Source organism: Pan troglodytes, chromosome 23 (assembly GCF_028858775.2).
Source record: "Pan troglodytes isolate AG18354 chromosome 23, NHGRI_mPanTro3-v2.0_pri, whole genome shotgun sequence".
NCBI lineage: Eukaryota > Metazoa > Chordata > Mammalia > Primates > Hominidae > Pan > Pan troglodytes.
The window spans coordinates 21095892-21121759 of NC_086016.1; the positions used below are offsets into that span (position 1 = coordinate 21095892).

General features: G+C 44.6%; 1 protein-coding gene across 4 annotated transcripts in view; it reads right to left on the minus strand.

Moving 5' to 3' along the window:
* Nucleotides 1–25868, minus strand: part of DGCR2 (DiGeorge syndrome critical region gene 2) — an 86736-nt gene that overhangs the window by 34237 nt on the left and 26631 nt on the right. For all 4 annotated transcript variants that reach the window (XM_530360.7, XM_054675728.2, XM_054675727.1 and 1 more), the window contains exon 2: nt 19097–19219. In XM_530360.7, the coding sequence (XP_530360.2) occupies nt 19097–19219 (123 nt within the window). The remainder of the gene's footprint in view (nt 1–19096; nt 19220–25868) is intronic.

Consider the following 25868-nt stretch of genomic DNA (forward strand, 5'->3'; position numbering starts at 1 on the left):
CCTCTTCCCCAAGCCAAGCACAGTACCTGGTAAAATTGCTCACAGAAAGACAAGATGAATTGAGGGCAGAGGAAAGGGAAGAGAAAGAAGAGATAACAGAGGGACAGTGCTGCCAGGTCACATGGGCACCAAAGACCAGGTTGTTACATGTTGACTGAGTGAAGTCATCTGCCCCCTGGGGTGGGAGACCAGGTGAAATATTTCAGAAACATAACCAGAAAGCCAAATGGTGATAAAGGACACCACTCTGTTGAGCAGGCTTCTCTGGGTTTAGGTGGCAATTGTGAGCCCTTTCATTTTTCCATCATGCATCTCCATATCCAAATGCTCACATTCATCCCCTCACCCTCACGTTTATTCAATGCCCATTCTGGGCCCACCATGGAAACCTGCCAGCACAGACACAGGCCTTTGCCAGCAAGAAGGGGAAGGGCTTGGCTGTCAAGATGATGCTGATGTCAGACAGTGTCCTGGGGGAGAGTCTGGGGGCCAGGCTGGGGAATGCGCATAGCACAGGACAGAACTCTTACAGACCTCTCAGGCCTGCCTCTGACAGTAGAGAATGTCCCTCTTCCCGCGGAGGGCCAGCCTTTGGTAAGCTGGGGGGCCTCTTCCACCTCCACCAGGGCCATGGGGCCCGAGCAGCCCTGCCTCACAGCCCAGCTGGGGACCTGGTGCAGGGGTCGCTGTAGCACCCAGAGCCACATCTGCTCCGACTCTGGGCTCCATGACCTGTGCAGCTCGGAGCACATGTGCCCCTCCTGCCTCCAGCACCACTGGAGTGCCACGCTGCTGCTTCCCCAGCACAGGAACACACTGGAGAGCAAGTTCAACAAGGAAACAGAATCAGGGAGAATACCTAGAATACCACTCCATAGACTATTTATTCACAAATTACTTTTCGTCACAAAAAGGGAAAGAAATATTCACAATAGTGATCAAACTTAACATCACCAATAATGAGACAAAATGACCTTGGGCCTCGTGATTTGATAATTTATGACTTACATAGTATTGCTACCTAAAAAAAAAAAGTCTCACCTGAAGCTAATCCTGAAGAAAGAGACAAGTCCAAATTGAACGCCATTCTACAGAACTGACCTGGACTCTTCAAATATGGCAATGTCATGAAAGACGCCCAAAGCCCCCTGCAAAAGAGGGCTGGGAATATTTCTAGATTAAAGAACAAAGCAATACGGCAATAACATACTTAGGTTAATCCTTGAATAAATCTTGAATTAAAAGGGGAAAGAAACCTGTAAAGGATGTTCTGGGGATAATGAAAAGAATCTGAATATGGATCACACAGAATAGTACTACAGTAAATTTCTTGCATGTGAAAAGGCTTCTGTAGAGGATTGTTCTTATTTTTTGATCATAGTATTTAGGGGTAGAATATCATAATATCTGTAACCTCTCAAAGGGTTCAGAAGAAAAACACAAAGAGCAACTGCGGCAGGTGAACCCGGGTAAAGGTGTGGCAGGACACTATCAGCTGGTGAACCCGGGTAAAGGCTGCAGGAGTGTTTATTGCACTATTATTATGAGTTTTCTATAGATCTGAAATTATTCATATTAAAAGGTGGGGGCAGAGACAAGGCAGGTGGACACACCCAGATTCCTCCCACAACTCAAGCAGTAAACAAATCAAGAGTTAACTGGTAAGAAGACAAAACAGGTGGTGTCTGGGTTAGGGGACACCAGTTCAGCTGAAAATCAGGGTTCTTTACTCAGGGAAGAGAGGACAGATTCCCCATTGCCATTTTTCTTCCACTAAGCTCTCAGAACCCCAGGCTCCAGGCAGATAGGAAATGGTCCTTTATGGAAAAAATCTGACCAGGTCAAGAAGAAAGTCCCCAACAGGAGGAGATTCCCAATGAAACATATCCAGCTGGTTCACCCTCCAGGGAAGCCCACGTGCACAGAACTTCAAGTCCCTCAGCCACATACAGCAGATAGGGAAGGACCACCAAACCTCTGAGGCAGAGACCCAAACCGCAGAGGAAAATAGCACAGAAGAAACAAGTACAGAGACAAAAAGTTAAAACCAAAAACAGGCCATTAACATCCTCAAAGTGAGAGGTTCTACTGTACCCATGAAACAAGAAAAGGGTGCTATTAAGAAGGAGCATGGACCGGGCACGGTGCCTCACGCCTGTAATCCCAGCACTTTGGGAGGCCCGAGGTGGGCAGATCACAAGGTAAAGAGATCAAGACCATCCTGGCCAACATGGTGAAACCCCGTCTCTACTAAAAATGCAAAAAATTAGCTGGGCGTGGTGGCACACACCTGTAGTCCCAACTACTCGGGAGGCTGAAGCAGGAGAATCGCTTGAACCCGGGAGGCAGAGGTTGCAGTGAGCGAAGATCGCACCACTGCATTCCAGCCTGGCAACAGAACAAGACTCTGTCTAAAAAATAAATAAATAAAATTTTTTTTTAAAAAAAAAAGGAAAATGCAGACAACACTATCCATCATTACTTGCCTCTGAAAATGATCTTGTACAAATGAACAGGAGGCCAGGTGCAGTGGCTCACACCTGTAATCCCAACACTTTGGGAGGCTGAGGCAGGAGGATTGCTTGAGGCCAGGAGTTGGAGACCAGCCTGGGCAACACAGCAAGACTCTGCCTCTATGAAAAATAAAAATAAAAATAATTAGCTGGGCATAGTGGCACATGCCTATAGTCCCAGCTACTCAGGAGGATGACACAAGAGGACTGTTTGAGCCTAGCTGTTTGAGGCTACAACGAGCTATGACCACACTAGTGCACTCCAGCCTGAGTGACAGTGAGACCTGTCACACACACACACACAAAAAAACTGAATACATGACAGCAAACATGAAAACTCATAAAAGATTTGGCAGAAGTTATAGAAACCTACTAGAAGTAAAATAATCAAAGAGATGGAAAACTGCAGAGGAGAAAACGAAAACTGGGAATCAATCCAAGAGCTCCAATTCCCAATAATAAAGAGTTCCAGAAAAAGGGAACAGGGAAGAAAACAGAATAGAACAGAGAACAGGAAAGTGACCCCTTTCCCTAAGCTGTAAGGCATGAGTCTAAGATGAAAAGACCCACTGAGGAGGCAGTGCAATGGTTCAAAAGATACGCAAAATTTCCAGGAAGAAAACAAGTTATGTTCAAAGAATCAAAAATTATGTCACCAGCAACACTGGTGTTGGAGTAAAAATGGAGTAAGCTTAACCTTCAAAATTATGGGAAAAAATTATTTCTAGCTTATGATTCTAAAACCAGCCAAACTTATGTGCAAAGGTAAAATAAGGACACTTCAGACATGCAAACAAGGAAACACAAACCTTTGTCTCCCATGTTCCTTTTCCACATAAGTGGGGCAATACTCCACTAAAATGAAGGAATAAAACAAAACAGGAAAGATATAAAAACCAAACACCAGAGGTTCCAACGCAAGGAGACACAGGTGAGAGTGACTGATTCTCCCACACTGATGGTGAACGGGGAAGCTGGCCCAGCAGCACTGACAGGTGAGGACCACCAGGGGCGTCCGGGAAAGGAGGGGCCAAAGAACTCTGACTGATAGAGATCTGTAACTGAGGGCACATCAGGAAAGAGAGACTTCTAGGTACTTAAAAAGAAAAGATATATATGAATCTACAGGATTCACACCAAATTGGAAAACGGCTTGGCAATTTCTTAAAAAATTAAACATGGCTCGGCACGGTGGCTCACGCCTGTAATCCCAGAACTTTGGGAGGCCGAGGCAGGCGATCGCTTAAGGTCAAGAATTCGAGACTAGCCTGGCCAACATGGTGAAACCCTGTCTCTACTAAAAAATACAAAAATTAGTTGGGTGTGGTGGCATGCACCTGTAATCCCGGCTACTCAGGAGGCTGAGGCAGAAGAATCGATTGAGCCTAGGAGGTTGCAGTGAGCCGAGATCGTGCCACTCCACTCCAGCCTGGGCCACAGAGCAAGATGAAAAAAAAAAAAAAGTGAAAACAAAATGTTGTGCCAACAAAAAGGAAACGGAGTGCTCCTGCATGGCCCAGCTAGGAGCAGCACTGAAAGCAGGCAAGACCTCACAGAGCACAGGGCCCAGACTCACCCACCAGGCTTAGGGAAGTATCAGCAGAGAATGCCTAAAACCACGGAATTTAAAGACACACAGATAAATACCAAATGAAACAGCTAAAACAATGTTTGCCTTGAAAATTAGAGGGGTTCATAGGGTTTGCTATTTAAAAAAAAAGACTTACAGAATCATTTGAATATTCAAATTGTATGCATAAGTACCTTGAATAAAGATAAAACTAAAAATTTGAAGTAGACAATCAAAATCAGTTCCTCTGCAGATCTGGGATGCCCCGCCCCACTTTTTTTTACATCGGAGCTGCCGCTGAGGCGTCTACTGCTCTGATTCCTGATCCTTTTATTGTGACCCAGGTTTCCCGCTACAGGGGTTGATGTCCTCTGCATTACCAACGTGCTGCAGCTGCACAAGGAGGTAATTTATACAGGCCTTTTTAAAATTATTGTGCCAGTCCCTTCCAATCCAAGGATACAATCTTTCATTTCTGGGAAATTTTCTTATATAACTTCTTTGCTAATTCCCTCCTCCCCCATCTCCTCTATTTTCTTTTAAGGAATTTGTATTAATCAGATATTGGATTTTCTGAACTCATTTTTAACCACTTAAGAGTGTACAGTAGGGCTGGGTGCAGTGGCTCACGCCTGTAATCCCAGCACTTTGGGAGGCTGAGGCAGGCAGATCACAAGGTCAGGAGATCGAGACCATCCTGGCTAACACAGTGAAACCCCATCTCTACTAAAAATACAAAAAATTAGTCGGGGCCGGGCGCGGTGGCTCACGCCTGTAATCCCAGCACTTTGGGAGGCCGAGGCGGGTGGATCACGAGGTCAGGAGATCGAGACCATCCTGGCTAACACGGTGAAACCCCGTCTCTACTAAAAATACAAAAAATTAGCCGGGCGTGGTAGCGGGCGCCTGTAGTCCCAGCTACTCGGGAGGCTGAGGCAGGAGAATGGCGTGAACCCGGGAGGCGGAGCTTGCAGTGAGCCGAGATCGCGCCACTGCACTCCAGCCTGGGCGACAGAGCGAGACTCCGTCTCAAAAAAAAAAAAAAAAAAAAAAAAAAAAAAATTAGTCGGGCATGGTGAAAATTAGCCGGGCATGGTGAAAATTAGCCGGGCGTGGTGGTGGACGCCTGTAGTCCCAGCTACTTGGGAGGCTGAGGCAGGACAATGGCGTGAACCTGGGAGGCAGAGCTTGCAGTGAGCCGAGATCGTGCCACTGCACTCCAGCCTGGGCCACAGAGCAAGACTCTGTCTCAAAAAAAAAAAAAAAAAAGAGTGTACAGTTAAGTGGCATTATTAAGTACCTTCACATTAGTTCCATAACAACCATCACCACCATCCATCTCCAGAACTTTTCATCTTACCAAACAAACTCCGTATCCATTAAACATTACCTCCCAATTTTTCTCTCCTCCCAGCCCCTGGCAACCACAATTCTACTTCCTGTATCTATGCATTTTGAGTATCTTGATAGCACATCTAAATGGAAACATACAGTATTTGTTATTTCGTGACAGGCTTATTTCACTGAGCATAATATCCTCAAAGTCCATCCATGCTGTAGCATGTGTCAGAATTCCTTCCTTTTTAAGGTAAACCATATTCCACTGGATGGATAGACTACCTTGTTGTTGATCCATTCATCTGTGATGGACACTTGGGTTGCTTCCACCTTTTGGCTACTATGAGTAATGCTGCTATGAACTTGGGTGTACAAATCTCTCTTCAAGTCTCTGCTTCCAATTCTTTGGAGTCGAACTGCTAAGTCGTATGATAATTCTACTTTTATTTTATTTTTTGAGACAGAGTCTTGCTCTGTCGCCCAAGCTGGAGTGCAGTGGCATGATCTCAGCTCACTGCAACCTCCGTCTCCCAGGCTCAAGCAACTCTCCTGCCTCAGTCTCCCCAGTAGCTGAAATTAACAGGCGTGCGCCATGACGCCAGGCTAATTTTTGTATTTTTATTTTTATTTATTTATTTTTTAAAGTTCACTTTATTTTTTGTGGGGGAAGGAGTCTCGTCCTGTCACCCAGACTGGAGTGCAGTGGCATGATCTCAGCTCACTGCAGCTTTCGCCTCCTGGGTTCAAGTGATTCTCCTGCCTCAGCCTTACGAGCAGCTGGGATTACAGGCATGCATCACCATACTCGGCTAATTTTTTAAATATTTTTGGTAGAGATGGGGTTTCACCATGTTGGCCAGGCTCTCTAGAACTCCTGACCTCAAGTGATCCGCCCGCCTCGGCCTCCCAAAGTGCTGGGATTACAGGCGTGAGCCACCGCGCCCGGCAGGTAATTCTACTTTTAATTTGGGTGGCACTGTCATACTGTTTTAGTAGCTGCACCAGTTCCCATTCCTAACAACACCGCAGAGGGATTCCACTTTTTCTAAATCCTCGTCAACACTTGTCATTTCCTGTTCAACAGCAAACATCTAATGGCTGTGAGCTATTTCACTGCTGTTTTGATTTGCATTTCTCTAATCATTAATGTGCTTATCAGTCATTTGTTTATCTTCTTTGGAGAAATGTCTACTCAAGTCCTCTGCACATTTTTTTTTTTTTTTTTTTTTTTTTGAGATGGAGTCTCGCTCTCTCTCCCAGTCTGGAGTGCAGTGGTGTGATCTCGGCTCACTGCAAGCTCCACCTCCAGGGTTCATGCCATTCTCCTGCCTCAGCCTCCCGAGTAGCTGGAACTAAGGTGCCCGCCACCACACCTGGCTAATTTTTTGTGTTTTTCAGTAGAGACGGGGTTTCACCGTGTTAGCCAGGATGGTCTCGATCTCCTGACCTTGTGATCCGCCGGCCTCCCAAAGTGCTGTGATTACAGGCGTGAGCCGCCGCACCCAGTCCTTTGCACATTTTTTAATCAGGATATTTATTATTATTGAGCTATGGGAGTTCTTTTTATATTTTAAATATTAACCCTTACCAGATATGAGTTTCAAATGTTTTCCATTCTGTAGGCTGCCTTTTCACTCTGTTGAGTGCTTCTTTTAATTAATAGAAGTTTTAAATTTTGACGTAGCTTAATTTATCTATTGTTTCTTTTGTTGCCTGTGATTTAAGTGTCTTATGTAAGAAATCATTGCCAAATCCAGTGTCACGAAGACTTTATTATGTTTTTCTAAGAATTTTATAGTTTAAGGTCTTAAGTTTAAGCCTGATCCATTTTGGGTTAAGTTTTGTATATCATTAGCTAAGGGTCTAACTTTATTCTTTTGATTTGTATGTCCAGTTTTCCTAGCACCATTCATTCTGAAAAGACACTTTTTCCCTCACTGAATGGTAATGGCATCCTTGTGGAAAATAATTTGACCATTGTATGCAAGGACTTATTGCTAAGGCTCTGTATTCTATTCCATTGGTCTATATGTCTGTCTTTATACCAATACTACAATGTTTGGATTACTGCAGCTTTGTAGTAAGGTTTAAAGTCAGGAATTATGAGGATTTCATATTTCTTCTTCTTTTTCAAGACTGTTCTGGCTCTTTGGAGTCTGCTGAGATTCTATGAACATTAGGATAAATTTTTCTACTTCAGCAAAGAAAACTTGTTGGCATTTTAATAGGGATTGAATCTATAGATTGCTTTAGGTAATAGTCACATCTTACATTTTACAGTCCACGAGCATGGAACATCTCTCAATTTATTTTTGTCTTTTTTTTTTTTTTTGAGACAGTGTCTCACTCTGTCACCCAGGCTGGAGTGCAGTGGTGCGATCTCAGCTTACTGCAATCTTCACCTTCTGGGTTCAAGCAATTCTCCTGCCTCAGCCTCCTGAGTAGCTGGGACTACAGGTGCACCTCACCACACCCAGCTAAGTTTTGTACTTTTAGCCAAGACAAGGTTTTGCCATGTTGGCCAGGCTGGTCCTGAACTCCTGACCTCAAGTGATCCACCCGCCTTGGCCTCCCAAAATGCTGGGATTACAGGTGTGAGCTACCACGCCCAGTGTCTTCTTTAATTTCTTTTAACACTTTGTAGTTGTCAGTGTTTTCAGTCTTTCATGTGTACTTAAGAATATTCTTTAGTACAGACAGACCCCCAACTTATGATAGTTTGACTAAAAAATTTTTCGACTTTACAATAGGTTTAAGACATAAATCTGTTATAAGTTGAGGAATATCTGTATTTTATTCTTTGTACTATTACTGTAAATGGAATTATTTTCTTAATTTCCTCTTCAGATAGCTGAGTTAGTGTACATAAATATAAATACAACTAATTTTGTGTTTTGACTTTGTGTCCTGCAATTTTGCTGAATTCATTTATTAGTTCTAACCATGTTTCTGTGAAATCTTTAAGGTTTTTATATATAAAATCATGTCGTCACACATACAAACAGGGATAACTTTACTTCTCCCTTTCCAATTTTGATGGCTTTCTCTTCTTGATTAATTACTGTGGGCAATTAACTTCAATACTATGGTGAAAAAGTGGTGAAAGCAGACATCCTTGTCTTGTCTCTGATCTTAGAGGAAAAGCTTTCAGTCTTTGACCACTGACTGATTTTAGTTTGCTGAGACATCCTTGCATTACATTTGGTCCCAGCCTTTTGATAGACTGCTAAACTTGGTTAACTTGGTTTTGCTAGTATTTTGTTGAGGATTTTGTATCAATATTCACAAAGGATATTGGTCTGTAATTTTCTAGTAGTATTATTGTCTGGCTTTGGTATCAGGGCATGTTAGAGTCACAGAATGAATTCACTTGAGAAGGACTGATGTTAATTCTTCTTTAAATGTTTGGAGAATTCATCAGTGAAGCCATGTGGTTCAGGACTTTTCTTTGTTGAGAGGTTTTTGATTACTGATTCAATCTCCTTATTAATTATAGTCCTATTCAGATTTTCTATTTCCTCATGATTCAGTCTTGGCAGGTTGTATGTTTCTAGGAATGTGTCCGCTTCATTTAGGTTAAGCAATTTGTTAATGTACAATTCTTAACAGTATTCTCTTATAATCCTGGCATCAAGTAATCCTCCCACCTTGAACTCCCAAAGCACTGAGATGACAGATATGAGCCCAGCCCAAAATCCAAAACTCTTGAGTGCCAACGTTGTACTCAAAGGAAATGCTCACTGGAGCATTTCGTATTGGGGGTGTTCAACTGGTAAGTATAATGTAAATATTCCAAAATCAGAAAAAAATCCAAAATCCAAAACACTTCTGGTCCCAAACATTTCAGTTAAGGGATACTCAATCTGTATTTTGAATGTGGCTTTTTCTTGATTAGGCATTTTCTTAGCTGGGCTAAGAAACCTCTGACTGTTTTCCAGAGCTTCTATAAAGTTATTCCATCTAGTCCCTAGTTGCTTATTAATGTTTTCTATGGTGGAACGAGAACCTGGAGCTTCCTGGACTGCCATTTTACCAATGTCAGAATACATTTTTTTAAGTTTTATTACATGAATAAAGTAACTGCTAATTGAGGGATTACTGTGTGCTACATTCTTGTCTAATCCCTTTATATGTAGCATGTAATTTAATCCTCACAACAACCCCAAGTGACAGGCACTATTATTTTCTCCATTTTATGGATGCAATTTGCCCAAAGGATCACAGCCAGTAAGTGGTGAAAGCAGGGGAGCAGCCCCAGTCCCTGGCTCAAGCCCCCACATTTAACCACGATATGACATACAGCAGAGCTGGCTGCCTCAGGCCACTTTGCTGTGGCCCTTCTGGTCTGGTGTGCTTTGTTCAGACTCTGGCGAATATCCACAGTGGATGTTTTCTTCTAGATCTGGTCAGCACTGGTTGTCTTTCATCATAAGAGGAAGGTGACCCAGCTAGCCAGAGGCTCTGTGAGCACTAGTGGGCTAGACGCTTGTCAGGGACCATGGTGGGAGAGCTAGTCTTTCAGTTGGAAACCTTCCATTATGTTGACACTTTTCTACCTCTTGTATGAAGTGCCAGTGTCTCTAGAAAAGACTCCTCCAATCTCCTGTCTGGGAAAACACCTGGCTGCTGACATCTGGAGAGCAGGGCAGAAGACAGCCCTGAGCATCCTACTTATTACCTACTTGTCACTACAGAGAATTTCTCTTAATTCCTCTATTTTCAACCTCCACGACTCCCCTCTGTTGTACCTGGTGTCACTTATTTTGCAGACTTTAAGTGCTGTCTAATAGAAACACAATGCAAACCACATTTCAACAAGTAGAAATAAACATGAAACTAATTTTAATACTTTATCTAACCCAATATATTCAAAATACTATTACTGCAACATGGAAACAATATAAAGAAGTATTCATGGGATGTTTTACATTCTTTTTTTGTACTAGGTCTTTCCTATTTGGTGTGTATTTTACACCTGCTGCACATCTTCCTTCAAAACAGCCACATGTGACTCATGGCTACTACACTGGACAGTGTTGGTCTAGAAAATCAACTCCTGCGGGGCACAGTGGCTCATGCCTGTAATCCCAGCACTTTGGGAGGCTGGGGGCAGGATTGCTAGAGCCCCGGAGTTCAAGACCAGCCTCAGCAACAGGGCGAGACCTCGTCTCTACAAAAAATTTAAAAATTAGCTGGGCATGGTGGTAAACGCCTGTAGTCTCAGCTACTCAGGAGGCTGAGGTGGGAGGATCGCTTGAGTCCAGGGGTTTGAGGTTGCATTCAGCTGTGGTTTCACCACTGTACTCCAATGGGCAACAGAGCAAGACTCTGTCTCAAAAAAAAGAAATGAAACCCCACATCTTATGGTAGCAGAAAGAGTCACCCAGTGATGGAAACTGAAGAAGGGAATGCGGGTGCCAAGAGAATTCCACCAATCCCTATCCCACTCCCATGCCTATGCCTGATGCCTGCCACCCTTGGCACTCAGAGCCTTCAAGCGCTGAGCCTTTCTGGGAGGCTGCTGGGCAAACTGCTTATTTCTTGTTGTTCTCACTCAAGCAGGCCCATGGTTGCAGCTGCTCTGCTACACCAGGTCAGTTTAACTCTCCCATTGGCTTTTCTTTGGAAAGAAAAAAAGCTGTATAATATGTGAAACATTTCAAAGAATGTATGTAGCACACATGTAAGATTCATAAGCCTAATAATATAGTTGTGAGCGACCTCCCCACACCCCATTTAGGAACTCAAGCATCATTTTGCTTCTCCCAGTCTTACATCCCTCTGTTTCTCCACCAGGAACTAGAATTTTGTGTATCACTGTGCTTATTTTTTTCTTTTAGTTTACCACATGTGTATGTATCTATAAGTAATATAACGATCTGTTTTGCTTCTCTATATTGTGCCATATGTCGTTTTTAGCAACTTGCTTTTAGCTGACGTTCTGTTTTCAAGATTCATCCATGTTGCTGCATAAACCTAACATTCACTTACTGTTGCTGGTGTATAACATTCCATCATGTGAGCACAGACATTTGGGTTGTTTCCAAGACATATATCAATGGCAAAAATTAAGATGTCTGACAAAACCAAGAGTTGGAGAGGATGTGGATGGCTTGGAATTTTATCTGCTCCTTTACACCCACTCTGGAAAAACTGTACAAACAATTCTGCAAGGATTTTTCCAGAGTTTCCCTAAACAGAAATCCTGGATCACAGAAAATAAGAATGTTCAGCTTTGCAAGATAATGTCTCTATTCCAAAGTGGGTGTAAAGAAGCACATAAAATTTCCACACTATCCATATCTTCTCCAACATTTTAATTTTTGCCAGTCTAAGCATCTGTAAAGTGGTATCTCACTGTATGTAGTCTTAGAATACTAACGAGGTTAAATTTAAATGTCTTTTTCTATGTTTAATCACCATCTACGAAATGCTTTATAGGAGTTCTTTATATACACTCAATTAGAATCCTTATCCTTTATAGGCTGTAAGTGTTGCAAATATCTTCTCTCTACTCTAGCTTGTCTTTTCACAGTCTTTACTGGTGTTTTTTGGTTTTTTTTTTGAAACAGGGTCTCACTCTGATGTCCAGTGGTGTAATCTCAGCTCACTGCAGCCTTGACCTCAGGGACTCAGGTGATTCTTCCCACCTCAGCCTACTGAGAAGCTGGGACTACAAGTGTGTACCACATCTGGCTAATTATTTCTTTTTTTTTCATAGAGACAGGATTTCACCACGTTGCCCTGGCTGGTCTGGAACTCTTGGGCTCTGGCAATCTGCCCACCTTGGTCTCCCAAAGTGCTGGGATTCCTGGCATAAGCACCTGGCCTATTGGTGTCTTTCAATAAACGAGAGATCTTAATTTTAATCTAGCAAATTCAGTCATTTTTATTTTAGAGTGAATATTTTATGTGATTAAGAAAAAGGTGGCCAGAGGCTAGGCGTGGTGGCTCATGCACCTGTAATCCCAGCACTTTGGGAAGCCGAGGCAGGCAGATCTCCTGAGATCAGGGGTTCGAGCCCAGCCCGGCCAACAGGGCAAAACCCCGTCTCTACTAAAAATACAAAAATTAGACGAGCGTGGTGGCAGATGCCTGTAATCCCAGCTACTCGGGAGGCTGAGGCAGGAGAATCACTTGAACCCAGGAGGTGGAGGTTGCAGTGAGCTGAGATCGCACCACTGCACTCCAGCCTGGGTGACAGAGTGAAACTCCATCTCCAAAAAAAAAAAAAAAAAAAAAAAAAAGAAAGAAAGAAAAGAAAAAGGTGGCTGGGCGCAGTGGCTCATGCCCCTGTAATCCAGGCACTTTGGGAAGCCGAAGCAGGCAGACTGCTTAAACTCGTGAGTTAGAGACCAGCCTGCGCAACGTGGCGAAACACCGATTCTATGAAAAAATGCAAAAATTCGCCGGGCATGGTGGTGCACGCTTGTAGTCCTAGCTACTCCGGAGACTGAGGTAGGAGGATGGCTTGAGCCCAGGAGGCGGAGGTTGCAGTGATCCAAGAACGTGTCACTGCACTCCAGCCTGGGTGACAGAGCCAGACCTTGTCTCAAAAAAAAAAAGAAAAAGAAAAAGAAAAAGGCACACTTCCCTATCAAGGTCTTAAAGATAGTCTCCTATAATTTATCCAAAACTGAATTTCCTGTATGTTGTGAGTTAGGGATCCAACTGCATCCTTCTCCGACTGTCACAGCACTGTGTTTGAAGAGTCTGCCCTTTGCACAGCGATATGTAATTCCACCTCTGGAATTCAAGCTTCTTAGGTCTGTTTCTGACAGCTTCTGTCTCACTGGCCAATTTGGATTTCCCTGAGCCAATTTTGAAGTAAATCTTGATACGGGCAAGGCAAGTGCTCCCTCCTCATTCCTCTTCTTCACAACGACCTCTCAATACTACGACTTAATTCTTCTCAACATTTTAGAATCGACTTATCACATTTCACATAAAACTCACGGAGCTTTAAAGATGCACTGAATCCACAGAACAATATGAGTTTTTAAAAGATTCGGTCTTCCTAGGCAAGAACATTCGCCACTATTTACTTGTCTTCTTTAATGTCTCTTAATAAAACTGCAAATTTTTCTCCCTCAAAAATTTTACACATCTTTTGTTAATTCTCGTTTATATCAAAGATGGTTCCCCTCTCCCTCTCCCCCTCCCCCTCCCCCCTCCCCACGGTCTCCCTCTCCCTCTCTTTCCACGGTCTCCCTCTGATGCCGAGCCGAAGCTGGACTGTACTGCTGCCATCTCGGCTCACTGCAACCTCCCTGCCTGATTCTCCTGCCTCAGCCTGCCGAGTGCCTGCGATTGCAGGCGCGCGCCGCCATGCCTGACTGGTTTTCGTATTTTTTTTGGTGGAGACGGGGTTTTTGCTGTGTTGGCCGGGCTGGTCTCCAGCTCCTAACCGTGAGTGATCCGCCAGCCTCGGCCTCCCGAGGTGCCGGGATTGCAGATGGAGTCTCGTTCACTCAGTGCTCAATGTTGCCCAGGCCGGAGTGCAGTGGCGTGATCTCGGCTCGCTACAATCTCCACCTCCCAGCCGCCTGCCTTGGCCTCCCAAAGTGCCGAGATTGCAGCCTCTGCCCGGCCGCCACCCCGTCTGGGAAGTGAGGAGTGTCTGCCTGGCCGCCCATCATCTGGGATGTGAGGAGCCCCTCTGACCGGCCGCCCAGTCTGGGAAGTGTGGAGTGCCTCTTCCCTGTCGCCATCCCATCTAGGAAGTGAGGAGTGTCTCTGCCCGGCCGCCCATCGTCTGAGATATGGGGAGCGCCTCTGCCCTGCCGCCCCATCTGGGATGTGAAGAGCACCTCTGCCCGGCCGCGACCCCATCTGGGAGGTGAGGAGCATCTCCGTCCGGCCGCCCCGTCTGAGAAGTGAGGAGCCCCTCCGCCCGGCAGCCGCCCCCTCTGGGAAGTGAGGAGCGTCTCCGCTCGGCAGCCACTCCATCCGGGAGGGAGGTGGGGGGGTCAGCCCCCGCCCGGCCAGCCGCCCCGTCCGGGAGGGAGGTGGGGGGGTCAGCCCCCGCCCGGCCAGCCGCCCCGTCCGGGAGGGAGGTGGGGGGTCAGCCCCTGCCCGGCCAGCCGCCCCGTCTGGGAGGGAGGTGGGGGGCGCCTCCGCCCGGCCAGCCACCCCGTCCGGGAGGTGGGGGGCGCCTCTGCCCGGCCGCCCCTTCTGGGAAGTGAGGAGCCCCTCTGCCCGGCCACCACCCCGTCTGGGAGGTGTACCCAACAGCTCATTGAGAACAGGCCATGATGACAATGGCAGTTTTGTGGAATAGAAAAGGGGGAAACGTGGGGAAAAGATTGAGAAATCGGATGGTTGCTGTGTCTGTGCAGAAAGAAGTAGATATGGGAGACTTTTCATTTTGTTCTGTACTAAGAAAAATTCTTCTGCCTTGGAAAAAAAAAAACCACAAAGATGGTTCCACTGGGAAAACAGAAACCATGCTAAGGCATTTCTAACACGAAGGGTTTAATACAGAAAATAGGTGCTTTCAAAACAACTGGCAAGGCTATATAGTGTGAGCAAAAGTAAAGTGGGCTAACTCCCCATCTAATTCCCACAGTCATTGTCAAGAGTCAGGAAGCTACTACTGCCATCTATAGGTTAGGAAACAGCAAAAATCTGCTGCCAATACTGCAGCTGCTCTGCAGCCCTGAGACAGCTGGCCAGTGGCGGAAGGCAGAAGCCACTGCAAAAAGTCACCTCAAAAATCTAAGCCCATGCACACCCCCCAACATACACTATGGCCTGAGGAAGAAAGGTTCCACCTCCCTTCCACTTGCCACATTTCCCAAGACACATGTCATAGGGCAAATGACACACAGAAGCCTGCTGCCAGGTGGTTCTGAGTGCTACTGCTCCAGCATTCCAGCCTCTGAAACCCACGGACAAGCCCAGAAGGGAGTGAGTGGGAAGGTACTGAATGCCCAGGCTGTACCTAGCATGTCATTTCCCTCTTTTCAAAAACATGCAGAAATTACTGATCTACTGTTACATCTTTCCCCTTTTTTTGTCCCTTTGGTTTTACATTTTTTATACTCCTTTTTAGCAGGCTTTTCGCAGGGCAATGAAGTAACCCCATAAGGTAACTCCAGAAGTCCTGAAGTCTAGTTCAAAAGCAACTTGACTGAGAATGGCCCAGGGCTTCCCGAGGGGTTACTGAAACTCTCCTCATACAAAGGAAGGTCACAGCTTTTGAGCAAGGGTGGTTATTAGCTAACTCTCTACTTCCCCCACAAACACAAAGAGTTTCCTTTTTTGAGAGGGGAGGAGGTTGGGGGAAGGGAGAGTGTCAATGAGGACTTGACTCTATATCTATGATTTTTTTAAAATTTCTTTTAAAATAAACTAGAAAGAAAATCACAAGATTTAGCAGTCATTAATTCAGGGAAGTAAGAAAATATGTATTACACATTCTTTGTACATTTTTATGACTTAATTTGCTCAGAATCTCAACTTTAAGAACAATTAGAAATCAACCTGCTTGGCCGGGCACAGTGACTCACGCCTGTAATCCCAGCACTTTGGGAGGCTGAGGAGGGCGGATCACAAGGTCAGGAGATCGAGACCATCCTGGCTAGCACGGTGAAACCCTGTCTCTACTAAAAATACAAAAAAAATTAGCCGGGTGTGGTAGCAGGCCCCTGTAATCACAGCTACTCAGGAGGCTGAGGCAGGAGAATGGCATGAACCCAGGAGGCGGAGCTTGCAGTGAGCCCAGATGGCGCCATTGCACTCCAGCCTGGGCAACAAAGCGAGACTCCATCTCAAATAAAAAAAAAAGAAATCAATCTGCTCACCCTCCAGACTGTGATACAAGGACAATCATAGGACCGTGAGTCAAGGAGAAGCAGGGTGAGCCTTGTCAGGGCAGTGGCCTCCTCAGCCCACCCAGAACACTCCTAGGCCCTACCAAGCCTCAGGGGGCTTGCACACACGGGTCCTCATTGTCATGCCTTCACTGCTCGGCCCTGGTACAGGCCACCACTCGTAACTTTCGGCTTCTATGAGAGATTTTATTTTTCTGTCTAGGGAAAACATATAGCAACCAATGTAACTTCAAGCCAATACTCAAGTGCAAAGTTGATGCCTGCTCCGTGCCAGGCCATGTGGTCAAGAGAAATAAAACCTACTCCTTGCCTTCAACAAGTCTTCAGAGCGTGGAAAGATGAACAAGGTGGCAACTATGAGTATGGATACCACTATGTTCAGCATGTGTAACAGGACAGTTATTACAAACAACCACAAAAGCAAAGCCAAATGGCACTTTGAGAACAACAAATAAACTCTGCTTCCATTTGAAAGCAAACCAAGAATCATCTGGTTCTCTCTTCAGGAATCCTCCAAGAGGCTGGATATAAGGTCTCACTCTATGAGTCAGACAAGGGGAGGCTCCCACTCATAACCACATGGTCGTCCCCAGGCTGACCAACCAGGGAACTTCAGCAGCCCAAGCACTGGGAAGCCCACTGGGAATCCACTTTCTCTGGGCTTTGACCCCAAAGACCCACCAGAGAAGGCTCCCAGACAAAGGACTGTCCCAGAGGCTCCTGACCGGGCCAACACCATCCAAACCCTCATTTGGAAAGGCAAACACCTCTACCAGAGACACGCATAATCTGATGAAGAATGGGCTCCAGGGATGATCAGGAGGGGCCCCCCTCTAAACAGCATTCTTTTCTTTTTTTTGAAACAGAATCTCACTCTGTCGCCCAGGCTGGAGCGCACTGGCATGATCTCAGCTCACTGCAACCTCTACCTCCTGGATTCAAGTGATTCTCCTGCCTCAGCTGGGATTACAGGTGCTCGCCACCACGCCCAGCTAATTTTTGTATTTTTAGTAGAGATGAGATTTCACGATGTCGGCCAGACTGGTCTGAAACTCCTGACCTTAAGTGATCCTGCCTGCCTCGGCCTCCAAAAGTGTTGGGATTATAAGGCATGAGCCACTGCACCTGGCTTTTTTTTTTTTTTTTTTTTTTTTTTTTTTTTTTTTTTTGCCTTTGAGACAGAGTCTTGTTCTGCAGCCCAGGATAAAGTGCAGTGGCACAATCTTGACTCACTGCAATCTCCTCCTCCCAGGTTCAAGCAATTCTTGTGCCTCAGCCTCCTGAGTAGCTGGGATTATAGGTGTGCAGCACCACACCTGGCCAATTTTTGTATTTTTATTAGAAACGGGGTTTCACTATGTTGGCCAAGCTGATCTCAAACTCCTGGCCTAAAGCGATCCACCCACCTCAGCCTCCCAAAGTGTTGGGTTACAGGTGTGAGCCTTCGCACCCTGCCTAAACAGCATTCTTTACAGGCAAATACAATCTGACCAGACCATCTCTGCTTCTTATTTTGGAACCCCCCCTCAAAGAACTACCACAAGTTCAAATGTCACCTAATCCCCTACCTAATACCCTGGTTGGAATGAATTGGTTTTCCTTCAGTACTAAGCCTATAGGAATTACAGCACACCTTTCATGTCCTAGGCCAAGTCCCACTAAGGAAGGAGAAAGGTCTCTGCCCTCTGGGAACTCATGGTCTGGATGGAAAAATCAAGCCTGGGCACCAGGAATGGTGAGAATTACCAATGGTTCTGATGCTATAAGAGAGGGACGAATGGGGGACTGGAAGAAGCCAATCTATAAAATGAGGGACCACAGACATTCTCCCACTGGGGTAACATCTGAGCTACACCTTGAAGGATGGTAAGGCTTGTCTATGCAGAAACAGAACAAGAGAATTCCAGGAAAACATAAAGGAAGCACACATCTACAAGATTATTAATGGGGTGGGCACAAGAAACAGCCCAGCTGAGCCACTGAAGGGGAAGTAGTGATAAATCAGGTTGGCAAAGCAGACCTAAACCAGCTTGTGAAGGAGTCTGCATGCCTGGCCAAAGCATTTAAGCCTGTGATTCTCAAGCTGGGGTAAGACACACTTTCCCCTTAGTGGCTTTATCAGCACCACCTAGTCTTAAAAACGAATTCGTGGATACATGTATATGTATGTCTCACACATTCACACACACATGCACAAGTACTCACTACACCTCCCACCCAACCAAAGTTGAGAACAACGGATCCAGTGAACATTGTTATTCATGGGGTGCCCTGTATTCCTTGAGGGTGCTGGGGCAGAAACCAGGTGAAGAACCTGGTTCTCCGATTTAGCCTTTTTGTGGCCTTTCCATACATCTTTAGGAGACTACATAATGGCCAGGAGAGAACCTGTGAGTGCAAAGTTCCAGGTGAATGAGTGAGCAGGAGGGGAGGGCGTGCCAATGCCAGTCTAAAAGAGCACATTCAGGATCAAGAGGCACCCACATCCAGAGCCAGGATGGGGATAAGGTCAGAGAGGCGGCCAAGGTGCCACCCCTCAGGAGGGGTTCACACTCAAGATCATCCAAGTCCAGGGAGTGCAGCGCCTCCTTAAGTGGAGCCTCCTGGGCATCTCACGGGCCTCCCCACAGCCCTGCCATCTTGCAAGTTCTGGGATCTGCCTAGGTTGGGCACTTATTTTTTAAAAAGACAGAAAGACAGAGAGAGAGGAAGGGGTCGGCTCAAACTAACTTTCCAATGTGTTAAGACAGCACACACCTCCACCCCTCACAAGAGGCACAGTCACCCAGCTACAACAAAGAGACAAGGTGGTGTGTACCCCGCCTACTCAACACACTCACCTGGACAGTTGGCTTCGTCGCTCTCATCCTCGCAAGTCGCCCAGCCGTCACACTGCCAGGGGAGGGGGATGCACTGGATGGTGCCGCTGCGACACGCAAACTGCCCAGGGTTGCACCGCAGCTCTGTGGGACCAAAGGGTGAGAGGCCATTGAGGAAGTGGCAGTAGGTCAGCAAACCACAGCCCATGGGCTGGATCAATCTCTTCCCATTTGTTTGTTTGTTTATTTATTTATTTTTGAGACAGAGTCTCACTCCGTCACCCAGGCTGGAGTGCCAGTGGTGCAGTCTCAGCTCACTGCAACCTTCACCTTCCGTGTTCAAGCAATTCTTGTCCCTCAGCCTCCTGAGTAGCTGGAATTACAAGCATGTGTCATCATGCCTAGCTAATTTTTATATTTTTAGTAGAGACGGGGTTTTGCCATGTTGGCCAGGCTGGTCTTGAACTCCTGGCCTCAAGTGATCTGCCTGCCTCGGCCTCCCGAAGTGCCAGGATTACAGGCATGTACCACTGTGCCTGGCCCCCATCTGTTTTTAAAATCAGGTTTTATCAGAACACAGCCACAAATATGTATTGTCTATGGCTGCTTTCAAGCTACAGCAGCCGAGCTGAGTAGATGCAGGAAAGACTATATGGCCTGCAAAGCTGAAAACATTTAATGCCTGGCCCTTTACGAACCTATTACCTAGAGATAAAAACTGTTAACATTTAAGATGAAAAGTACGCTGCAGAACATTAACAGGTTAGATTTTGTAGTAGAAAAGATTAGTGACTTGAAGACATAATAATAGAAACACTCTGAACTAAAACACAGAATGAAAAAATACCAGGAAAAAATGTGCAAATCATCAGTAAGCTGTAGAACAACCTCACACACCCTAATACATGGGGGAACAGACACAACATCTGAAGAAACAATGGGGAAAATTTCCCAATTTGATGAAAACTATAAACCCACAAATCCAGGTAGCTCAATGAACCACAAGCACCAGAAATACAAACAATACAATTCCAAGTCACATTGGAATTGAATTGCTTAAAATCAGCGATAAAATCTTAAAAGCAGGCAGAAAAAGAAGACATGCACAGAAAAACAAAGATCTAGATGACAGATTTCTCATTAGAAACAATACAGCCTAGAAGACAGTGATGTGACATGTTAAAGTTCTGAAAGAAAAAGCTGTTGACCTACAATTATTTAAAGCAAACACACAGATACTGTATTGTGCAGTTTATAACATACACAGAAGTAAAATTTTGACAATAGTAGCACCAAAGGTGGGAAGAGAGAAACAGAAGCACACTGTTTTAAGGCTCTCAAACTACAGGTAAAGTGGTCCATCACTTGAAGGTAGTCTATGATAAGTTAATGATGAACCCGACTAAAATAACACAAGAGTTGTGGCAAGTAAGCCAACATAGAAGAGAATAAAAAATAATCCAAAAGAAGGGAAAAAAAAGACAAAACAGATGGTACAAATGAAAACAAAGGGTAATATGGTAGATTTTAATTAAACTTGCCTAATCAATAAACATGCAGAACGATCTAAACACTTCAACTGAAAGGCAGAATTTGTCATGTAGGGAAAAAATCAAGATACAACTACATATTACCTAAAACAAACTCACTTTATATAGGCATAAATAAGAGAAAATAAAAGAATAAAAAAAGACATACCATGTTAACACTAATCAAAGGATAGCTGGAAGGGCAGGTACAGTGGCTCATTCCTGTAATCTCCACAATCCCAGCATTTTGGGAGGCTGATGCAGAAGGATCACTTGAGCCCAGGAGTTCAGGACCAGCCTGAGCAACATGGCAAAATGCCATCTCTCTAAAAATACAAAAAATTAGCCGGGTATTGGGACAAACGCCTATAGTCCCAGCCACTCGAGAGGCTGAGGTGGGAGGATCACCTGAGCCTGGAAAGTTAAGGCTGCAGTGAGCTATAATCGTGCTACTGCACTACAGCCTGGGCAACAGGAGTGAGACTCTGTCTCAAAAAAAGGCTAGCTGGAGTGTATTAATATCACACAAAGTAGACTTCAGTGCAAATATTACCAGGAATAAAGAAGGTCATTTAATAATGATAAAGGGATTGATTCAAGAGGACATAATCCTAAATGTTTATGTATCTATTAAAATTTACGAAAGAAACTTCAAAATTCATGAAACAGAAACTACTATAACTGCTAATAGACGAATCCACAATTAAAGTCAGAGCTTTTAATAACCCTCTTGATAGAACAAGCAGATAGAAAACCAGCAAGGGCTGGGCGTGGTGGCTCATGCCTGTAATCCCAGCATTCTGGGAGGCTGAGGCAGGCAGATCACTTGAGGTCAGGAGTTCGAGACCAGCCTGGCCAACATGGTGAATGGACAGGAGTTCGAGACCAGCCTGGCCAACATGGTGAATACTAAAATACAAAAATTAGTTGGGTGTGGTGATGCACGCCTGTAATCCCAGCAACTTGGGAGGCTGAGGCAGGGGAATCGCTTGAACCTGAAAAAAAAAGGAAATTACAAAAGAAGAGCAAATGAAACCCAGCAGTAAGAAATAATAAAGATGAGAGTGGACATTACTGAAATTGAAAACAGAAAAATAGAGAAAATAAGAAAAACAAAAGTTGTTTTTTTGAGATCAGTAATATTAATAAACCTCTAGGCAGTCTGATCAGCAAAAAAAATAAAGAATACAAAATACCAGGCCAGGCATGGTGGCTCACACCTGTAATCCCAACACTTTGGGAGCTGATCCAGCAGATCATCTGAGGTCAGGAGTTCGAGACCAGCCTGGCCAACATGGCGAAACCCTGTCTACTAAAAATACAAAAATTAGCCAGGTGTGGTGGCACATGCCTGTGGTCCCAGCTACTCAGGAGGCTACAGCAGGAGAATCGCTTGAACCTGGGAGGCAGAGGTTACAGCAAGCCAAGATTACGCAACTGCACTGCAGCCTGGGCGACAGAACAAGACTCCATCTTAAAAAAAAAAAAAAATACCACTATCAGAAGAGAGATGTCATCACTGTGGATTCCAGAGAAAGTATAAAGGCTAATAGAGGAGCGGTGAAGAATAAGGTAATAGTATGAAAAACTTTATGTCAATAAATCTGACAATTTGGATGAAATACACAAATTCTTTGAAAGATGAAATGCAAAGTTCACTCCAAAATAAATAAACAATCTGAACAGCCCTAAAAGGAATTGAATTTTTAGTTAAAAATCTTCAAAGGAAACTCCAGGCACAAATAGCTTCAATGGAAAATTCCTCCAAATATTTAAGGAAGAATTGATGTCAATTCTATACAAACTCTACCGTAAGTTCAGATATTTAAAAATTACCATTAACAATAGTATCAAAAAATAAGAAATACTTAGGTATAAATCTAACAAAAGATGTGAAGTCCTGTACACTGAAAAATTTTCAACATTGCTGAGAAAAAACATTTTTTAAAGACCTAGGTGCAAAGGCAGCTCCCTGAAGAAAGAACAGGCCTTTCAACAGAATGGTACTGTGAAACACGGAAGAAAGAAAAATGAAGAGGAGGAGGAGGAGGAAAGAAAGGAAGAAGGAAGGAAGGAGTTCTTCTACAAAATGAAGTTAAAAAAAGGAGGAGGAAGAGGAGGAAGAGAGAAGAGAAGGAGGAGGAGGAGGAAGAAGAGGAGGAGGAAGAGGAGGAAGAAAGAAGGAGGAGGAAGAGGAGGAAGAAAGAGGAACAAAGAACAACTACTTTGATCCATTCCTTGAACCGCATAAAAAATTCAGAATAGCCAGGCCCAGTGGCTCATGCCTGTAATCCCAGCACTTTTGGAGCCTGAGGCGGGTAGATCACCTGAGGTCGGGAGCTCCGGACCAGCCTGACCAACAAGGTGAAACCCCGTCTCTACTAAAAATACAAAATTAGCCAGGCATGGTGGTGCATGCCTGTAATCCCAGCTACTCGGGAGGCTGAGGCAGGAGAATCGCTTGAATCTGGGAGGCGGAGGTTGTGGTGAGCCGAGATAGTGCCATTGCACTCCAGCCTGGGCAACAAGAGTGAAACTCCACCTCGAAAAAAAAAAAAAAAAAATCAAAATAGACCATAGGCCTACAGGTGAAGCCTAAAACTATAAAACTCAAGAGAAGAAAACACAAGAAGAAAATCTTCGCACCCTTGGTTTAAGCAAATACCTTTAATATATCTACCAAAAACACAATCTATAAAAAAAAAATTGATAAATTGGACTTCATCAAAATTGAGAACTTTAGTTTTTCAAAAGACATGTTAAGATAATGCATAGACAAACCACACACAGAGAGAAAACATTTGCAAATCATGTATCTGATAAAGGGCTTGCTTGTAACCAGAATATATAAAGCATGCTCAAATTTCAATAAGAAAACAACCCAATTTTTTAAATGGGCATGGGCCAAGTGCAGTGGCTTATACCTGTAATCCCAACACTTTAGGAGGCCAAGGTGGGAGCAACACTTGAGCCCAGGAGTTCAAAACCAGCCTGTGCAACATAACAAGACCTCATCTCTACATTACAAAAAAAAAAAAAAAATTAGCTGGGCTTGGTGACACATGCCTGTAGTCCCAGCTACTCAGGAGGCTGAGGCAAGAGGACTGCCTAAGCCTAGGAGTTGGAGGCTGTGGTGAACTAGGATTGCAATGCTGCACTCCAGCTTAGGCAACAGCAAGACCTCCCCAACTCTAAAAAAAAATAATGAATAAAATAGGCAAAAGATCTTAATGGTCACTTAACCAAGGAAGATATATACAGATGGCTAGCAAGCACATGAAAAGATGCTCAACGTCTAGTCATTAAGGAAATGCAAATTAAAGCATGAAAAGGTGGGGCACGGCGGCCCATGCCTGTGATCCCAACACTTTGGGAGGCTGAGGTGGGTGGATCACCTGAGGTCAAGAGTTTGAGACCAGCCTGGCCAACATGATGAAACCCCATCTCTACCAAAAATGCAAAAATTAGATGGGTGCGGTGGCGGGCGCCTGTAATCCCAGCTATTCAGGAGGCTGAGGCTGAATTGCTTGAACCCAGGAGACAGAGGTTGCAGTGAGCCAAGATTGCACCACTGCACTCCAGTCTGGGCGACAGAATGAGACTCCGTCTCAACAAACAAAAACAAAAACAAAAAACCATGAAGAGAAACCACTTACTAGAATGGCTAAAATGAAAAAGAATGACCATACCAAGTGGTGGCAAGTGTGTGAAGCAACTGGAACTCTCCCAGTGAACATGTAAATGGTACAACTTCTTTGGAAAACAATTTGACAGTTTCTTTAAAAACTGAATGTATACCTACCATATAATCTGACCATTCCATTCCTAGGTATTTAACCAAGAGAAATGAAAGCATATGTCCACACAAAGACTTGTTCATAGTACTTTTATTTGTAATATCCAAAAGCTGGAAACAAACAGTGTCTATCAAGAAGCAAATCGGTAAGTTGTGTACAGCCATACAATGGAATACTACTCAGCAATAAAAAGGAATAAGCTATTAACACATTCCGCAGCACGGATGAATCTCAAAATAATTATATTGAGTGAAGAAGCCAGTATGTACTCAAAAGAATACCTACTGTATGACAACATTTATATAAAAATCTAAAAAATGCACTTGCAGCTATCAAGACAGAAAGGGATGGGGGTGGGAGGGATTACAAAGGAGCACGAGAAAATGTTTGGGGTGACGATACGCTGTGTTCGTTATCCTGACTGTGGTGACAGTTTCACAGATTTATACATATATGAAAACTCAAATTTAGCTGTGTGCAGAGGCTCACGCCTATAATCCCAGCACTTTGGGAGGCTGAGGTGAATGGATCACCTGAGGTCGGGAGTTCGAGACCAGCCTGACCAACATGGAAAAACCCCATCTCTACTAAAAATACAAAATTAGCCAGGCGTGGTGGTGCATGCCTATAATCCCAGCTATTCAGGAGGCTGAGGCAGGAGAATCGCTTGAACTTGGGAGGCGGAGGTTGCGGTGAGTCGAAATCACGCCACTGCTCTTCAGCCTAGGCAACAAGAGCAAAATTCTGTCTCAAAAAAACAAAAAACTTGGCCAGGTGCGGTGGCTCACACCTGTAATCCCAGCACTTTGGGAGACCGAGGCAGGCAAATCACGAAGTCAGGAGATGGAGACCATCCTGGCTAACACGGTGAAACCCTGTCTCTACTGAAAATACAAAAAATTAGCCGGGCGTGGTGGCGGGCGCCTGTAGTCCCAGCTACTCGGGAGGCTGAGGCAGAAGAATGGCGTGAACCCAGGAAGCGGAGCTGGCAGTGAGCCCAGATCGCGCCACTGCCCTCCAGCCTGGGTGACAGCGCAAGACTCCGTCTCAAAAAAAAAAAAAAAAAACTCAAATTTTACACTTTGTGTATCATTTATTATAAGTCAATTATACCTCAATAAGGCTTTTTTTTTTTTAACTATCATGAAATAGATTTCTGTTTAAATAATCAGGAAACAATTTTGAGGTCAAAAGATACTGACCACAAGGCTAAAAATCCAGGTACCCTGTGTTCTAGGACTAGATATGCCTGGAACTGAAGAACTAAATTGAATCATGGCCCACCTAACGTGCTTGCTTCTCTGGAAAAGACAGCCTTGGCCTACCAGATCTCACCCTCGCCATCCATACAGGAGCTAGGTCCTTTTCATAATTATAAATCCAGGGCTTGCCCCATGACTGGTATTGAAGAACTATTTGATGAGTAAATCAGCAATTGGGACATGCTCTTCTGGCCTAATGTCTGTC